Source organism: Monopterus albus, unplaced genomic scaffold (assembly GCF_001952655.1).
Source record: "Monopterus albus unplaced genomic scaffold, M_albus_1.0 scaffold105.1, whole genome shotgun sequence".
In the NCBI taxonomy this organism is placed as follows: domain Eukaryota; kingdom Metazoa; phylum Chordata; class Actinopteri; order Synbranchiformes; family Synbranchidae; genus Monopterus; species Monopterus albus.
Window position 1 is genome coordinate 2,754,007 of NW_018127985.1, and position 18,637 is coordinate 2,772,643.

Consider the following 18,637-nt stretch of genomic DNA (forward strand, 5'->3'; position numbering starts at 1 on the left):
CCTTCAGATTCAATTAATACTGACTGGGTGGCACGGCTGCTACTTTGAAGAATTCAGACTATGTTATTTTTTGCCTTTGAAAAGGGCAGCAGTGACACAGAATAAATAACAAGAGGACTGAACAGCTCTGGTCAAAATGTCATTTTTAATGTCACCCCAGTCATTGCCACAGTGGTGAGCATGCTTTGATTAGCAATAGATACAAGTCCTTTCCCTCTGCTATTGTTTACACCTTCTGGGACCTTTAGACCTTTATTTCCTGGGTGTAATTAGACAGCGTACAGTTTGTGTGCCTTTTAGGAAAACAAAGACATAGAAACAAACTTTTATGACATCCATTGCTTGTCTAGGGGTAGTAAAAGTAAAGCTATGTCATAGAGTATGACTAAAATGATTTAAAAAATGCAGCGCTGATGGAAAATTATTCAGTTTGACCTGTTTTATCAAATCCAGATTCCTGGCATGATCCCTAAACACAGTTTTCCTCAAAGTCTGCCATTTTGCTCTTGCAGTGCCAAAACACACAGTATGCATGAAAAAACACCAATACAACACTGTTGATTCAGTAACACTCAGCTTTTAGTGTTGAAACAGTCACTGCACTTTATTTCTTAATAAAGTGTGGTAGCTAGATTCAAACATGAGGGTTTTAAAAACTGTAGATACCGCAAAAAACTAATTAGAGTGCAATTTGCTTTTGTCAGTCCAGGTAAATATAACGTTACCGTTTTGTTCTGAGTAGTATTTCTTCATTTAGACTGTTCATAGTTTTAAAAGAATCTCCTCATGATGAGATAAATTATTTCCTGCCTTCAGAACCTTAAATGTTTTTTTTTACATGATAATCAATAGAGTGAGTTTTAGCAGCTTTTTCTTGTAGTGCCATAGTTAACATTAAAACTCACTGCGTATTGTAGCCTATAATTATTATACATATTCTCAAGCAACCTCAGCTTTTCATAGAAAAGTATTTACAGTGATATGGCTCCTATTTGTTGGCTACATTTTATATTTTGAAGACTATCTCCTCTTTGAGGAAATCTGCATTTTCTAAAGCCGGTTATGCATGTCAAGTAGACTCTCATCATGTGGAAGTTAAATTCTGTTAGCACTGTGTTTCCAGGTAAGGTAAAGGTTCATTTTAACACCATCAGCCAAGTGAGGAACAGGTAATCTCCTAAAGAGTATGCCACAAGAAAATAAAAATTGAAGGTGCATACAGTACCAAAACATCTAAGGAATGATTACAAATGCCCTCTTCCTGTCCTATAATCACTGTAAATACACACATGACAAGACACATTCCAGTGGCTGCACCAAACATGGATTTGAGCCAGACTGAACATCTTAATTTTAAAAATGACGATTGTGGTTTGTTTGTAAGCTTTGACTGAGTACATACTAAAGGCAGTCTATAAATAATTTGCACTGTTACAGAAATAGCTGGGAATGAACATGCGTGTTTGGGACAAACCGAGGGAACCACGCTTGGTCTGTTTCCCAAACTGAACGGATAAACAAGGATTGCCCCGTCGCAATAATGGCACCTGCACAGAGCTGTCGTTGAGGAACAAAAAAGGTTCTGTTTTCACTTAAGTTTCACAGTGAATATGGCACATCCTCACACATCCTACTGTGATGTTGGCTTGCCTCCACTACACAAGCCTGTCTGTACTTTTCAGTGTGTTTTTGAAGAACCACCATCTCTGTGATGACTCAGCCATTCATCTACCAGCAAGAGAGTAAATTCAAGAATAAAATGCCCGGTTGTCTTGAAGAGCTAACAATGATGAAATCATCAGTGGTTTCAAAAGAACCCCTTCTGCGCTTAACCACATCTGAGAAGCAAATCAGCTGCTGTTTATGTGATAGCCTCCTGGTTTATCATGAGTCCATAAAGCACATATTGTTCTTTATGTGCTGAGATGCTGCATATTTTTGCTGTGATCTACTTTGTACAACTGTCATAACTAATTACTATGTATAGCGAGCTATTCACAGCTTATAGCACAATTACCATGCACTGGAGACACCCTGAAGGTGTGGACAGGAGCATGATCAGGAAGATGAAGTGAAGGCTGGGAGCCACATTCACCATGTGCACCAGCAAATTAGGAGCCAAGCACTGGGGTGTATGTATAATTAGCTTATGTACATCTAACTCAGTCTCTCCATGAAAAAGAGGGGAAAAGTTAAATGTTATGGCAGTGTTCGTGAGCCACTTTATGTCACTTTATGCAACTGTAGACATCAAACAAGACAACATTAAAAAAGAAGAAGAAGAAACAGAAAGAGGAGAGAAGAACTGCATTTTATAGTGGATGAATTTCATGTTTACATGGCACTGCTCTGCAGCAAGCCACCTAGCTAAACTTCTAGTGTGAAGCTGCAGTGTTGTGTATTTTGACACAACCTTGTTAGCAAATATTTCCCAATTAACATTTATGGAACAACTTTGGCATTCATGTGACATCATGTTTCTGTTGACCAGAAACCAATATTTACTTTTCTTCTAGACTCCAGTAATGTCTGAACTAGCTCTTTAGTTGCTATATTCACATGCTAGCTCTTAACATTCTGTCTGATGTTTGATGATGACCATCTTTTTGTAGAAGACAGCAGCCTGCTTTTACTGGAAATTAGGTTGATGAGTTGTGAGGCTGAATCAAAACAGAAAGGCTAAAACAGTGAGCTAAAGTATGCTAACATCCGTGTCAAGTTCATGTAATTTTATTACATTGTTAATATAAAATATATTGGAGCTTGTGCCAGGATCTATTGAGCATTTGAAAAGCTTCATGTTAAGGCTTCATATTGGCTTCACCAATCCACTTTCCACCTTTTTCCCTAAACACCAAAGACACACACTGACTTAACAATATGACTTGAATGTGCAGCATACAGTAAATGCATGCATACAAGAGCTCATAATGTGATCTTCTGTGAGATACAACAAATATGCAACCGAGCTCAGAGCAAAGGTATTTCTGGGGTCATTAAAGTTACTCTCATGTCTTATATGTAGCTGAACATGAATGTTTGTTATTCAGTCAGTTGGCAAAATTATACTCTTCCATCAAATTGTGTGAAAACATTTGGAAATGGTTCATACTGGCAAAGCAAGTGCATGCACTGATTTCTGAGCCAAGTATAAACTTGTGCTTGACAAATCTTGTTCTAGATTTTCCCTGTCTGAACTCAAAACACTGTTACCATAAAACAAAATGTGGGTAAAGTCAGTGCAATGTCTGCAGGAGCACAGAAGTCTGCAAGTTCTGCGAGCCCTGCAGGACTTAATGATTTACAGTATGACAGGCTTTTGCCTTTGTGGAAAAGAACACATGTGGAAGTCTGAGTCCTTAATGGCAGACACTGGGATTGGACCCCTCATTCTGTCACTCACTCATTCACTGTATTAAGACCAGTTGACAGAGCTCTGTGTGAAGCTGAAGGGATGATTTTGTGATGCATTCTGGTAAAAGGTCCAGCAACGTTGTTGGCTTTGGCCCAAACACTGTCCTATTAGCATTCCTCAATGGAAAGTTGACCAATATTATCTCTCCTCACTCAAACAAAGGCCCCGGTGGCCACAAAGGACTTGCTGTGTTGGCCTCTCCTCACCCGGGCCACATCACTTTTGCTGGGGGGGACGCTGTCCTCAGAAGTGCCTAATTATGCTGATGCCAAGAGCTGAGGATGCACCTGTGGACAACAGGTGTTTAAGTCCTTAGCCTGCAAGAAACCTTCTTTTATGGTAAAGGAAACATCTCGGGTCTTGGCAGACATTTATTATATGCTACATCTGAAACATATTTTACTTTAAATCCTAAAGGAGGACATTTTTGTGGAAGCGCTCCTGAAGCATTCCTTCCATTCCACAAACTTCTCTGAAGACACTTAAATAATGCATACAAGCAAGGACATGCATGATCATACATGCAATAGCTTGGTTGGATTGAATTAACAATCTTCCCCTCCTTTCTTGGGAAATGTAAATATATCAGGTGAAGCATCATTCCTTCCTGGAAAGCTGTGTGTTGCCACATCAGGGAAACTGCAGGTGCGTAATCTAAAAACAGAAATATAAAAAAAGTGGAAGGAGTGTCTGTGTGGTGGCTCCAGGTTACGCTGGAGGGAACCAAATCTGCAGAGTAACATTTCTCTGTGGAGGATTAGGACTACTTGAAGGGACATAAGACCCAGAAGGATCAGAGGGCTGTTAAATGTACCTGCCAGAGCCAGCAAAGGAGCAGCGACAGCAGTGCGGAGGCTCTGCCAACATTCTTGGGGATCAACACTGGCTGAAACCTTAGTTCCATTGCAACCAACTACTAGAGTGCATTTTTTTCATTTCCTTTGGTTTTGATACTTAACATTTTGCTGCTAAAACGTACATACTGTACAGCACAGGGCTGTTTATTTTTACAATGGGTTATTGATGATATTGATACCCTTACTTAGGTAAAAGACCCAGATGCTTCTTCCATCAGTGTAAATCAGTCACCACAAAAGCACTATTACAGTTTGCCCATATGACAAGGTGATAGACACCCATCCGTTTTCAACTATGTGGGCTGTAGTATTGTGCCACATTTTGATGAGGCTTTAATAAATACAGTTATAGATATGTATTCTGCTATTTACTAAAGGTTTGGAAATGTTTTACCTTAAGTGATACTATGTCAATTTGTCAGCACTGTTACAAAACACAACATGACCATCTGATGACTTCAACCTTTTAATATCATAAAATACACACCCATTTGAGTGAGGATGATGATCATGAGCCTCGACTATCTGGGGTTAGAGTCCTAATGCCCTACTTGCTACATGAACAGGATTACTGATTTGACTCACTGAAGTACAGATTTGTCAAATTACGAGGACATCTAGTGGTTAAAATACAAAATGAGACATTAACATCTTGATTTTCTCTCTTACAATGTGCAAGTTACATGACTGCAATTACTGCATCTTGTATGTTACGGCCCAGAATGAGATGGAACCAGTGGAACTGTTATTGACCTGTATGATGCTCCCAGCTGCAAAAGACATTAACGTACAGAGAGCTGTCAGGTGCACCAGTGGATGTGATGTGTGCAGGTGCTGCCTAGAGGGCGTGATGCCCGCGTTAGATGCCCAGCACACAATTCAATACCCTTCAGTCATCACTGGGCTTCCAATTTAAAATGTATTGACTAGCATTCAGTAGAGTACAGGCACTCACAGACACTCATGTCCTCCAGCTACGACGAATTCTTGTCTAATCTATTATCACAGCAGCTCTTTGAAAAACATGAACAGTAAAGAGATTGTGTCATAGTGGCCCTCTGATCTCACACTGGACATAATGACCACTCCTGTTTTACAGTTTCTTTGCTCCAGGCTTGCTGTGGTGTTACAGGATGTGTTTGATCTCCAGGTACCTGCTGTAAAGGGGAGCCAACATATTAAAGGTCGAGTAAAAGACGGAGAGACAGTACTGAGGGGAGGAACATGGGAGACTGATTGGGAGGATGATGACATTGTAGGAAAGATGAAGTGCAGACAAACAGCTCAGTGTCGGCCTGTAGCATTTTGTCACACTACATACAACTGAGCTGAAACAGGCACAAGTATTGTTCTGCTTGTTCGCTCAGTAATATTTCAAACTAATTATTCAACTGTGCTCATGTCAGTGGAGGTACCACATTTAAATTTAAATACAATCTTTATTCAAGGTCATAGACATCTCTCAAAGGTATAATCAATAAACAGCAACACAGGCATTTACAATTCAAGGACAAAAGTCACTTTTACAATAACAAGTTGAAGGTGTTTTGCCTGAAGATACGTTCACCAGCTGTTGCCTTTAAATCAGACAACAAACCAAATACTTAGTTAACTATGCTTCTATAGTAATACCTCAAATAATGTCTATGTCAGCGCTGACAATTATAAAATTAGCCTATAAAGAATGTGAAGTTGAAGTCACGCCATGTTGAACTTGTTTGGAGCATCTCGTTCATTATCAGTCACAGATATAATCAATACATTCATTGACAAGTTAATAAAAAAAAATACTATCTCACAGAACTACATACATTCAACTACATCCAAACACCCACTTTAGTGTTCAGTTTGAGCACAGACAGGACATAAACCAATTTATTTGCAGTGTTAATTGCCGACAACTGCTAGCTAGCATTAGCTCCCAAACCGAGAGCTGAGATCAGGGTGCAGTCATTGTCACTCTCATCAGTGGGATCTCTAGGTATGCTATGAGTTAGCTACAGCTAGCTAAGGTTATCCATTCAGAGTTAGCACAGCCAGTAAAGTGAGAGCTAAAGGATTTATGCAACTTTTTAGTAAAAAAAACCCCAAAACAAAACAAGACAAAGCAAAACAAAACAAAAAACCTATGCAAGTAAATAAAGCCCCATCCCAACATTCATCAGGGTGTGATGTACCTTCACATTCTCTATAAAACACTGAGTACACCCTTGTGCAATATCACTAAAACCTTTCAAACATTCTAAAATGTATCATCTTACAATAACTGTGTTACAATATTTTTTAGTTGTAGGGTAAAAAAAAAAAAAAAGGTTCTATCAACCACATATGGGAAAATGCCCATATGAAAAGACGGGCCCCAATGTACAACCTCAGTGCGACAATAGTGAGGACACCTGTGGTTTCCAATTAAGGCTAATTTCTTGAATGAGGTTACAAATACATTTAACACCAGCACTATTTTCTCAATTTTGGCCTGGGCTGTGTCAAATGCCGCACAGCTCCACATGGCCAGGAACCGCCTGAACAGGTAAGAAACCAGACTGTGAGAAGATGGGAGTGGCTACAAGAGCATCAGTAAGCTACTGAACATAAGCTGCACCACAGCTGCCACAGTGGGCAGGAAGTATAGCAAGAGCCAATGTACAGGCGCAGTGGTTGCCCTTGAAGATTCACACAATGCACAATTTACTATTTACCCAGCCTTGCATTGAAAAAAGGCAGCTAAGTGTTTCAGAGTCAGTGGAAGGATTATTTGTGCTGGCTGGTATTTCACTGACTGATCAGACAGCTTGAAGGACGTTGCATGACGTCACACTCTATGGACATCATCCAAGAAGGAAACCATTAATCCCCAAACTGCACAAAACTGTAAGATTAAAGTTTGCCCAAGGGAAGCCTAAAGAACAATGGCAGCACATTCTTTGGGCAGACTGCATTGCAAAGACCACAAAAGAAAAAGAAAAACCAAGATAGAGAAACAAAACCCCTCCAGCAAAGAGAAGCTAAAAAGAATCATCTGTGAAGGATGGCCGAACATCTCTCTACAGATTTGTACAAGACTGGTATCATCCATGCCCAGAAGAATTAAATCTGTCATCAATAATAAAGGCAGGCACACAATAAATAAATAAACAAATAAAACAATGATTGTAATCTCACTAGTGAAGTATATACTAATGATCACTGCAGTTGATTCTTAAATATGAACCTTCCTTAATAATAATACATTTCTTTTTCTCAAATTATTTGGCTAAACACAAGTAGAACTATAATAAAAGGGCAGGATTTGTGATTAACATTTTAGTGATATTGATTGAGGTTGTACTCATTTTGTTACATACCGTATGTACTGTGTCATACTGTCCTTCTGCCTTTAATGGTTTATAATAATTTACCGTAGAGTGCATTGTTAACCAAAGGAGATGGCAGGTGATTTTTCACTAACAACCAACAATACCAGAAGAAAACAAAGGCAAGTGCTGTTCTGATGGACTTAAAGGATTCCTCACTTCTGTTACATAAGGCAGGCTTCTTGAACACCCGAACAGTCCTGTAATGCAGCACACTCTCCAGGCATAGATAGGGTTTTTGCGTGCTTCATCCTCACGAACTCCACAGGATAACGACAAAGCACTACACAAGCAGCTACTGTAAAGATACATCAATATCAAAATGCTGTCGGTGTGAGTTTTGGTGCTAGGTTCTCCGTACTTGCTACAGTGTCTTATCAGTGTTTCTTTTCTACACATCTGTTACAACTTTATGATCCCATCTTATTGTCTCTAGGGGGGGCCCTTCTAAAATTAAACCACCATTTCTCTTCTGGCAACATCCCTTAAAATCTCCCAAAAGACCTGACTGTAAGTTTTTTTGTTTTTTGGTTAATGCTTTTTAACAGGCTATTTGGAACTCAAAAACATTATACAGTACCAAAGTGGTTTGTTTGTTGGCTGTTTTTGAGTAGGACAAAATTAAGTACCCAGTGTTTATAACCTGCCTCATTGTACTTTGTTTATTAATGGTAAACTTGAAGCTACATTTTTAGTAAAGATGCAAATGGTATCTCTCACAGACGTGGTTTGGAATAATCCCATATTTAACTGTGTCCTGTATTAACTGAACAGGACAGACTAAAGGGTTTAATGCTTAAATGAAACCTTTAGCTTGGAAGGTCACACTATTATCAGTCACTGGAGACATATGAAATTTGACTTTTCATTAATATACTTTGTGCCTCCATTTTCTTGTCTGTTTTCAAGCTGTAGACTCCTCTGCATTATGGAGTTTGTGTGACCAGTTTCACTTTTCATGAGCACCTGCAGTCCAGCTCTAACGAGGACGACACAGGTGTTTGATTAACCTTGTTAGTGAGCGCTACGTGGACTCTCACTGGAGGAACAACACAGGTGATAGAATTTCAGCTCGTTAGTCCAAGACCTGATCTCCAAAAGGTAAAAATAAGATGTTTTTGAAAGCCTGTTCATAATTAATTATTCCAGATTTAACTATCTCCAGGAAATAGGCCCTTTAGACTTGCTATGATTAATATAACCCTGCTAGCTTCCTGCTAGCTTACTGCTACTATTTTTACGAAATCTAGGATACTCCATTACAAAGCTAGAATTAGCGCTTTTTTGAGTTGCTTAGTAATGATTACACTGCATAACAACTTCATGTTCCAAAGATGATAATGGTTGAATATCAGGTTCTAGTTAGACTCATGTTTTCTTGCACAGACACAGCTTTAGAGGACTGGTGAGAATTAGTGTTGAATTATGAGGTTGTCAGGTCAATGAGAGCTGCTGCATGCAGACAGATCTCACCTTACCCCCTGAGTAAAATTATGCCACTGCACAGGTTCATTATGCTTTTTCCTTTCTCTTTAAATGAGGAGATTAGACTCCACACTGAGACACAAAATCAAATGTTGGACTGTGATGTGATTCAAAGTGGGGTTAACAAAATCTTTGCAGTGTTTGATGGCTGTGTCCAGACATTTCTGAACCTTTTGTGAGCTCATTAGAAGGAACTAGCTTGGTTGCTCCCAATAAATGCTTTTGAACCTCTACCATGAGGTTATAAGGCCACACATGATGTTACCTCTGAGGACGTCAGGGGTGTATTTATCTCTCTTTAAACTATCGGCATCAGGCTCTCCTGGTGTATTCCGATGCCAATCAAAAATTGAATGGTTCTGAATACTGAAGTTATTTGACTATATTTCTTCTGTTCGAAATGAAACTGAAATAGCAAATAATTATCAGAAAAACTAAATAAAACTAAACTGGACATTTTTTTAGAGCAGCTTCAGATTAGTCACATTACACACCAACGTTTAGCTGCCAGTGATTATTCCTTTCTTTGCATTATGCAACACCCAGACAACTTTATTATCGTTGGTGCAGCTGCAGCAGTGTAAAGATTAAATTCGTACAGCATTACAGTTGCTAACGTATGGATTAGTAGCTAATTAATTGTTGAGTCGATTACATCAATTCAGGCTTAATTAAAAGGAGTACAAAATTTTCTCAGTGGGACACAGGATTGTTCTGCAGTTTCCACTTTTACTTATGATAGATGAATTTCGTTTCTGCCTATGTGCTGGTTGTACAATTTTATATTAGTGTGCCAGCAAAATTTACACTTACATTTCTGCAGAGATGTTGACACACTGGAGACACACAGTAAGAAGGAACTGAGTTAAAAGAACTGGTCTTTCTGCTGTCTACGGCCCCTTCGGTGACCCATTGTGAGCTTTGTGAAGAGCAATCTGAAAAGTCCAATGAACCTGAGCTGCGGCGTGTGCCTTGGGGGAGCGTTAGGCCTCCCTGCTGCTGCTCTGTCTGGCTGGCCTTAAAATATCACATCTCAGAAAGTGCAGTTACCCAAAGCTATGTGTCTTCATGACTTCATTCATGACATAGGCATATTTATTCATACCTGTCTGTTGGTAAACAACTGTATGGTCTGGGAAATCAGCATGAGTTCAAGCTTTTATATCCTAAATAGGCTTTCATGCATTTTATCTCCACAATGTCTGTGAAGAACGTGAAAAGTCTCAACACCTGTTCAACTCCCCTACAACTAATGAGCATATCTGAGGTATAGATTTTGACTTTGACTGAATACTACAGGATATGTAAGCTACTTCCACAAAATAGCTCTGAAATGTTAAATCTATCATATCAAAGATCATACAACAAAGATAACATTACCTCATTACAAAAAATATAGACTAGTAACATTTAGCATCAACTATCCATTAATTCTAAAATATACAGTAGTAACTGAGACAGCATAGAGTTGCACAGTGACAGGAAGTTCATCTCCCAGTTAGCAAACAGTGAGAAAGTCTCACTGCTTTCCTTTTTTTCTTATCATTTTGGTTTCATTACTGAACAAACGATAACAGTGGGGGGAAAAAAATCTGAATAGTGTAAACATCGTACCAGTACAAAAGCACATGTTGCAAGACGTGGTCAGAAAACACCAACACAGCAGCGCTGACACCTTTTACTCCTCCTCCATTGACTTCTCAATCTCCTTTAGCCTGCGGACAAACTCCTGAGCCTCCTTGTCTCCGACACGAGCGTCCAGCATCCTCATGATTGGTTTCTCTGGAGGGGCGAGAGCAAACAGATGAGAGTAGTTCCTACACCTGACACAAACATCTCTAGATCGAATGGCTTTTCCGTGTTGTACCGGAGAGGTAATTGGAAAACCCAGACCTAAACCCTCTCACCTCCCAAAAAACCAATATTATATTTATATTAAAACTTGTACCACTGGGTTTACTGCGGGACAGGTGCAGAATGGCCGGCTGGACGCTCTTGCCGGCTGCTGAGGCGTTTGGTCTCCCTGGCCAGCAGAAGTCGCTGAGAGGAGCCACAGCTTCACCGGCAAAGTCGTTAGTGGAGAGCCAGTCATAGTCCATCACAGTGAAGGTCAAACAAGCAAACCTGTGTCTGTACTGTTCAGGACTGACGTGGCTAGAAGACACAGAAACTTAACAAATCAGATGCAGGGTATGCAGTGGTACCTGAAGAAAATATTTTGATGGGACATGAATAAGGCTATAGAGCATAGAGGAATTTCAGGCTATGCTAGTAAAAAGAAAGGAAAAGATATATTATAGTGTAATTTCTTAACTTGAATGCTGCCTTCAAAATTCAACTCATTCAACATGTGTTACATCTTAAATGTATGTCAGATTTTTAACTGCTTGCATTGCAAAGAATTAGAATGACTGGGGCTTGTCACTTGTTCAGGAGCCAGTGGGGTGGCCAGTAGTTTTAGGATGGGGGCCCTTGGGGGTGCCACTGAGGGTATGCAATATAAACAGGGAGAGGAAGGGAGGGATCTGTTACTCACAAGTAAAAGAGTTCATCAAATACTGGGTGCAGTGTCTTAAGCTTCACTTGTGTACGTTGACTCTTGGCCATAGGGAAAAGGTGGTGAGGACAGAGTTCCACTATGACAAATGGGTCACTCAGACCTGAGGAGGATTAAACCAGGAAACAAAGTGGAAAATCAGTTTTAAAACAACAACAACAACCTGTATTTAATTCTGACAGAAGAGGATTAGGGAATTTGAGTTTTGACTTTTTTTGCAGAATTCTGACTCTGGGGAAAAAAGAATTCCGAGTTTAAAATCAGATTAAAGTCAGAATTCTGAGAACAAGATAAGAACTCAAATATATTTTGTACAGTGGGCCCTAATCCTCTTCCATAAATTCAGACTTCTACACAGTCTTACCATTGGCATCCAGTGCAATGATATCTGCAGCATGCAGAATCTCCACTGTCAGTCTCTGCTCTGGAGCATCGTAGTAGCACTTCACACTGATACGACCAAAGCGAGTATGTTTGAGTGTTTTCTGTAACATTTAATGCATAAAACACATTGAGACTTTTCTCCACCAAAAGCCAAGAAGGAATGAAATTGTCATGTCTGTGACAATAACATATTGAGGATATACCATCTACTGTACATGCTGCATCACTTAACTGAGAAGGAAAGCAACATTTTCAATCAGAGGGAAAACAATCAAATACACGGTATCAAATCAATACTTCTCCATCTACTCTAGGGATTAAATCAGATTATCAGCCTGGTAAATTGAAACACACCTGGTGGGAAATCTTCTCCAGATAGTACTGTTCAATCAGCTCAAAAGAGGAGCATTTGTTTAGCTTGAGTTCCTCCTCCAGGACCTAAAGCAGAATGAAGACAGTCAGAAAGGGAAAGAAAGAAGACATCTTAGGTGGAGGGACATAAGATATCAAGAGTCTTAGTTGATTAAGTGCAAGAAATCCTACCTTGTGGTCTCCACTTTTCATATCCTCCAGGGAGAGACCCTCTCCTTTAGCATGGAAAAACTGCAACAAGGTCTAAAGCATTCAAGTAAAAAAAAGAAAGAAAAAACTAAGCTAGGATTACATTCATCCTTCTAATTTTGATGGAATGAAGCTTATTAGAGGGACATGTTGTTAAAACAAACACCGGGAAACCTGCACACAAACACAATATCTGTCTGCCAAACTCCAATCTCAGCCCACTCGTGTGGCATGCCCTGACTTTTCATGCAAATTTATCACGTCCCCTGCCAGCTGGTTAAATTGGCATTAGAATATACAGCAGCTCCCACATTGTCATTCATTAGGGAGCTCACTTTGGCACTGAACTACTACCTAGTGACTTCATAAATATCTGATATATGCTAATGAATGCACAACAGCAAGCATACACAGCTAATTAAAGGATGATGGTAACAGTAGTGATGATAATCTTTACAGAGTTGACACATGTCTTTTCAAGCTCACAGCTCTTCTTGGTGGGTTCACTGGAAAACTGATTTTTGGGCACTGACCTCCACTGTGTACTGGAAGCGGTTGTAAAACTCCACCTGAACACCTCTGTTTTCTGTGACCGTGTCCAGGATCATCCTCAGGAGCAGCTCCCACATGCTTTGGAGAACTCTGTGCAGGCAGCAGACACAATGAGACACCCACTCGTTTGTGTTTACCAGCTCTTCCAATTACACCCCTGTAGCCTCACCCAGCCAGTGTGTTTTCACAAATAATAGCTGAATAATGATAACTTGTAACACAAAAACAAGGCTACAGGGTGTTATTGTTGTTCCAGAACTAACATTCATACACAATTGCAGCATCTTAATTGCTGAGCCATCGCACTTTTCACCTGCTATTATTAAAGGATGAAACCTCATTTACACAGGAGGAAACACTGCTACCACCACTACTATAAGGGAGGCAGTCAGAAAATTCCACATGTGCAGCATGTGCACCTGGCTTGTGTGTTTATTTAGTTTGTTCTAAGACAATTTTTGTAAATGTGTTCTTTATGTGCAATTACTAAGAATAGTTGATCTGTATTGTTCCTGTTAAACACAAATAAAACATGTGAAGAGAGAGGAGAGAAGAGAAATTACCTAGCCAAGTTCTCCTTTACAAGGTTTTCAGTGATGATGACCATAGTGTCTTGCAAGTACTTCATAAGAGGGGACACAGCCTGGGAGAATGTTACATTAACACATTACACTGCAAATAATGTGACTGAAAACAAGAACGAATGTTACAGGAAACCATTATTAGGCCTTACGTCATCATTGTTGATGGAGTCTGGAGACAGGCTGATGTGCTGGATGTACCTACGCACTTCAGGCAGCATCTGCGTAGACAGTGACAGATTACATACATGTTACAACAGCCAGTGAAGACATTATATGTTCAGGTGTGGCTTAACTGCGTGTGTTCACCTTGTCGGTGAGCAGTGTGATGAGACGTTTGGCTTCTCTCTGCAGGTCCAGGTCCATGTTGAACAGCTGCCCGTTCAGAGCCTTGTAAACCTGCTCCTTCCCCTCCACCCCACAGGACTCTTCCATGGCTCGCTCCACACCTTGCCAGTCCAGGTCGCGCGGCAGATGACCCAGGAAAATGCGCACATGCTCCATGTTGTTTAGGGCGATGCAGAGCTAGCAGAAATCAAGGAGTTGAAGAGGAGAAACAGGGTGGAGGTGGAGAAACAAAGAAGGAAAAGGAGCAGGGCTACAGAGATGTAGATAGAGGGGGTGCGAGTGTCATGACTGACAATGACACAGCTTTTTTTGTGTGTACAAATATCTGATCTGATGCTGAACCCACTGCGTTGCCATGAAAACACTTGTGGATGTTTATTTCCCATGTCAGTGAAAGCTCCCAACACACATCGGTGTTACCTGTACTGTGAAGGTCTTGTGATCTCGGCCCAGCTGGTTCCTCTCAATCTTGTGTGTCATCATCTCTGAGTACCACACGGCCTCACTGCAGAAATTCTGTTAGAGATAAAATCCCATTTATGTTATTATAGGGAAATGATTGGCTTCCATTTAGATTTAGGGCCTAATACTGTTGAAATTCTTCATTACTCTAAGAATATATCTACTCCGAGTTGTGTTTGTATGCGAGTACATGAGTGTGGCAACTCTGGAAGTGGCACTCACGTCTGTCAAGCGTGTGACAAAGATAAAGGCCCCCGCAGAGTCTGGCCAGGCCAGCTGGAGCCAGATCTCGCGTACCTGGCTGAAGCATGATGTCACTTCCACTGCTGAGGAGCTGTGCTTGGCCTTCTGCACACGCTCGAGCTACTCAAAAAACACATGGAACAAAACATGTGCAGTGAGTGGACAAAACACTGTCATGGGGAAAAAAAAATAAATGTACTTAAGCTTCTATAACACATTATTTCAACTCCTTTGTAGAAATCACAAATCAGCTCAGTCCCCATAAAAGCAATATTCTCATGATACCTGGCCCTCATAATACGACTCTGTGCCCATGAAAACCTACCCCAGGCATTTGGAAACACATTAATATCATTATTAGTTTGAGCGTTAGTCAAGAAAAACAATATTTCACTAATGGTGGTTTTCTTCAGGATCTAACTCAGTAACTTTTGAAGATATGTCAAAGCTCTTGACACCTGCCTATGACACTATGGATCAGCAGAATCAGGAATATTACTTGGATCCAGATCATACTTCAACGTGTCGCAGATCTCATGTGAATGTTAGTGTGCAGTTTTTGTCCAAGCATATTGAAATCGGCCCCATCTCACAGCGGTGAAGAATCATTTAAAAGATTCCTGGATCCAGATGATGATCTGGATCGGCACCAAAACTGAACAGACTGATTTGCGAGTTATTATGTATATAAATTATTAAATGCCTAATTACAGACATATAGCCTTTACAATGTGCTGCAACTTTGTTATAAGCCAATCTAAAAATATATTTATGTTTATATATTTGTAAATGTATACAAAAAAAAAATAAAAAAACATATTGAGACATTATAAAGAAAAAAACTTGATTAACTACTCAATAAAATAAAAGTTAATAAGTTCTCATAGAGCACTATTATTTATCAACTTGAATGCATTCCGACTCATACAGTAGCTGTGCAGTATAGTGTCATAAAATGAATTTTATTATTTTCAAGGGCAAAAGTTTCTCACCTTGTCTGTTTCCACTGCTTTACAAATCCTGTCACAGGATCTGTCATGAAGGATCTGCAACCACTTATGAATTGAGGACTTGAACCAGTTGTGAAAGCCTGTCAAGGCCAACATTTTCGCATCCCTGTTAGAGAGAAAAAAACATCTTTACAGTAAATTCAGATCTGAAGAAAAGGCTGAGTCCTCATCTTCTCGCTATAGTAGTTCAAATGTAAATAACCATTCAGATCTTTTTACACCGCCTCGAATAGTCAGTACAATTGAACTGATAACCAACTTGAGAGGAAGAAATTCCCGAAAGCCTTTGAGGATTTTCAAGGACATGAAGAGCTCAAAGATAGTTTCTCCCATTGTCTGAGTCAGTTTGGAGCTCTCCTGCTCCAGAGTGCCGCACACCCGCTCCATCGTTACATTTATATCGTCAGCTACCTGAAGGATGAGAGAATCTGACTGTATTAAAGTCAGCAACAACAACAGAGTATGACTCAGAAAGACTCAGAACTGCTCTTCACATCATTTTCAGTGTCGTACCTGTTTCTCCAGCTGCCTGTACGATATGCTGAAGAAATCGACTTTCACCGCACTGAAATCAAACAAGCAAAAGATGAAAATATAAAACTGAGATGAACATTTCTACATTTCAATTTTTTTTCCTTCTAAGACATGCAGCATTGATATTCACCTGTAAAACAGTTGGTTGTAGATGTTCTGGGCTCTCTGTGCGTCTGCACACACAGCATCCACCACCTGAACCAACTTCTTCAGCTGCTCTTCCAGAGTCTGAATTGTCAGTACACAGTGAGCAACATCCTGGATATCAGTTCTCAAAACACAGTCAGTAAAATATGATGATCTTAATCAGTATAAACTCACCCCGTCCTCTGGTTTAAATCGTGCAATTAAGCTCTCGTACCACTCTGCTGTTCCTTTCTGTTAAAATAATTACAGCCATTAAGGAGAATAAAGAGTTAATTAAAGGTGCCCTGTGGAGTTTACAGTGTTTTTACACTCATTGCTGATGACGTAAACATGGAGTGTTGAAAACATTCACATGAAATTCTGATTTACAACTAATCTGTTACTGGTCTTCTCTACTTTCTTGGTACTTTGCCGCTTCGACACCAACAATTACACAGTACAATCCTCCATAGCTGGCACAAACGTGGATCATGTCACCCCTGTTTCACGTCCTCCTTGTGCCAATGTTGCTTTCATGCAATACAAACTACATGGGGACCTGCTCATCAAGCCATGCATGACTAGTGGTCTAAAACTCCACTTACTGTAAAACAGATGGTTTTTATCCTCATTGTTACCTTGACAGCAGTAGTGATGTCCAAATGCAGCTCATTTCGAAGAGGACACACAGTCTTAAATGCCCGCATGTTTTGCATGTAGCCAATCCCCCTGGCATGCATAGACAGGAAAAAGCCTATTACAATACAAGGCTGTGTTCAGGTAACTGCTGCTTCCCATCATATGCTTCCTAGCATATTGCTCACAGAACTGCATAAGCACAAAAGGTACAATCTTGCTAAATGATTTCCCCTTTAATTGTATGTAGGACCCTGCATTATCTCTGCAGGAGAGGAGAGATGCAACTTTAGGCGTTGGATGAGTCACTGTGTGTGTTTGTGTGCATCCTTGTACTTGTGAGGACTGGCTTGAGTTTTATACCATGGGAGTGAGAACATCCTGACTGGTCCTCCCTTTCTCACACACCTTCAAACGGCTGCTTCAGGAGTAAGACTTGATTTTAGGGTTAAGATAAAAATTTGGTGTTGGCTAGGGAAAGGGCTTAGGACTTAGGCATTTAAGTGTGATGGTCAAAGTAAGTGGCTAAGCAATGCGTGGTTTCAGAGAGTGTACTCATGAAGCTTTACCAGCATATGTGTGTGCTTCTGAGAGGTGTGGGACAGATCAAGATGTTCATCACAAAAATACTAGTAATAATTACAACCATAACATTTATTCATTACTGACAGCAGGTAAGGTCAAAAGGCTCAGGTTAGGCAAGGGAAATGGTTTGATCCACTTCAAGCACTGCCTACAGTGTCAAACTGCCACTAAATTTTGTATAGACTATCCGTGGCCATGGATTTATGGATGGCTGTGCTTTCTGGTTTACACATGTCGATGACAATGTGCTTAGAAAATTAATGCACGGATTCACAGTGAATATTCATATTCCCCAAAGAGTGAATGCTTATGACTCTGGTGATTTCCTTAAGCTAAAAGTTCTACACAAACAAAGTCTATACCTAAAACCATAATCTTCAGTCTGATGAGCACATTCATACTGTGACCGAGTGGTAATCCTTTCCAATCTTCATGACTGCATGGCCCTCATACTTATGTGTATGGCAGGATTTGGTCATTGGTTTTACTGGTGGAATGGAAGCATAACATGATATAGGGAATAATACATGTTACATAAACTAAACATATGCAAGTTGTTGCTTACGACCACAATATGTTGGTGCAAATAACCTCAGTGTTTCAGTTGTTATACAACAATTTGTGGTCAGGAACTTTTTCTGACATGAGTCATGAGTAAGGAGCCCAACACTGCTTCCTCCACAGAGTGTGACTGACTGGTTGTAGTCTCTCTGTGTCTGTTGGGGTGACAGGCTGAGAGTGTTCCTGGTATGGCAGCATGGGCGAGTGCGTGATGTGATGGTGGTGTGACTTTACCTCAGCATGAGCTCGTAGCGTGTAATGGCAGCAGCGCTGGTGCAGGGGAAAACCTGACGCATGTTCTTCATCAGGCACAGGCAGTGCTCTGTGTACAGTCTGAAGCTGTCTGACAGCTGCCTCTCCTGGACACAGGAAGGGCCCTCAGTTATA

General features: G+C 40.3%; 1 protein-coding gene across 2 annotated transcripts in view; it reads right to left on the reverse strand.

Moving 5' to 3' along the window:
- Nucleotides 1-5,710: 5,710 nt before the first annotated feature.
- Nucleotides 5,711-18,637, reverse strand: part of baiap3 (BAI1 associated protein 3) — a 40,191-nt gene continuing 27,264 nt past the window's right edge. Inside the window, exons 16-35 of one of the 2 annotated variants that reach the window (XR_002275714.1) lie at nt 18,485-18,609; nt 17,107-17,197; nt 16,664-16,720; nt 16,473-16,570; nt 16,322-16,373; nt 16,068-16,219; nt 15,791-15,914; nt 14,778-14,918; nt 14,514-14,609; nt 14,055-14,270; nt 13,898-13,966; nt 13,728-13,807; nt 13,146-13,254; nt 12,595-12,666; nt 12,406-12,489; nt 12,032-12,152; nt 11,647-11,770; nt 11,059-11,264; nt 10,725-10,892; nt 5,712-7,923 (exon numbers count right to left, since the gene is read on the reverse strand). Coding sequence is in view for 1 of the 2 variants with exons in the window: in XM_020610520.1 (XP_020466176.1) it covers nt 10,789-10,892; nt 11,059-11,264; nt 11,647-11,770; nt 12,032-12,152; nt 12,406-12,489; nt 12,595-12,666; nt 13,146-13,254; nt 13,728-13,807; nt 13,898-13,966; nt 14,055-14,270; nt 14,514-14,609; nt 14,778-14,918; nt 15,791-15,914; nt 16,068-16,219; nt 16,322-16,373; nt 16,473-16,570; nt 16,664-16,720; nt 17,107-17,197; nt 18,485-18,609 (2,121 nt within the window). In the remaining variant the exon portion in view is untranslated. Of the gene's footprint in view, nt 10,893-11,058; nt 11,265-11,646; nt 11,771-12,031; nt 12,153-12,405; nt 12,490-12,594; nt 12,667-13,145; nt 13,255-13,727; nt 13,808-13,897; nt 13,967-14,054; nt 14,271-14,513; nt 14,610-14,777; nt 14,919-15,790; nt 15,915-16,067; nt 16,220-16,321; nt 16,374-16,472; nt 16,571-16,663; nt 16,721-17,106; nt 17,198-18,484; nt 18,610-18,637 lie in introns of both variants that reach the window. The other variant, XM_020610520.1, reaches the window with a different exon arrangement.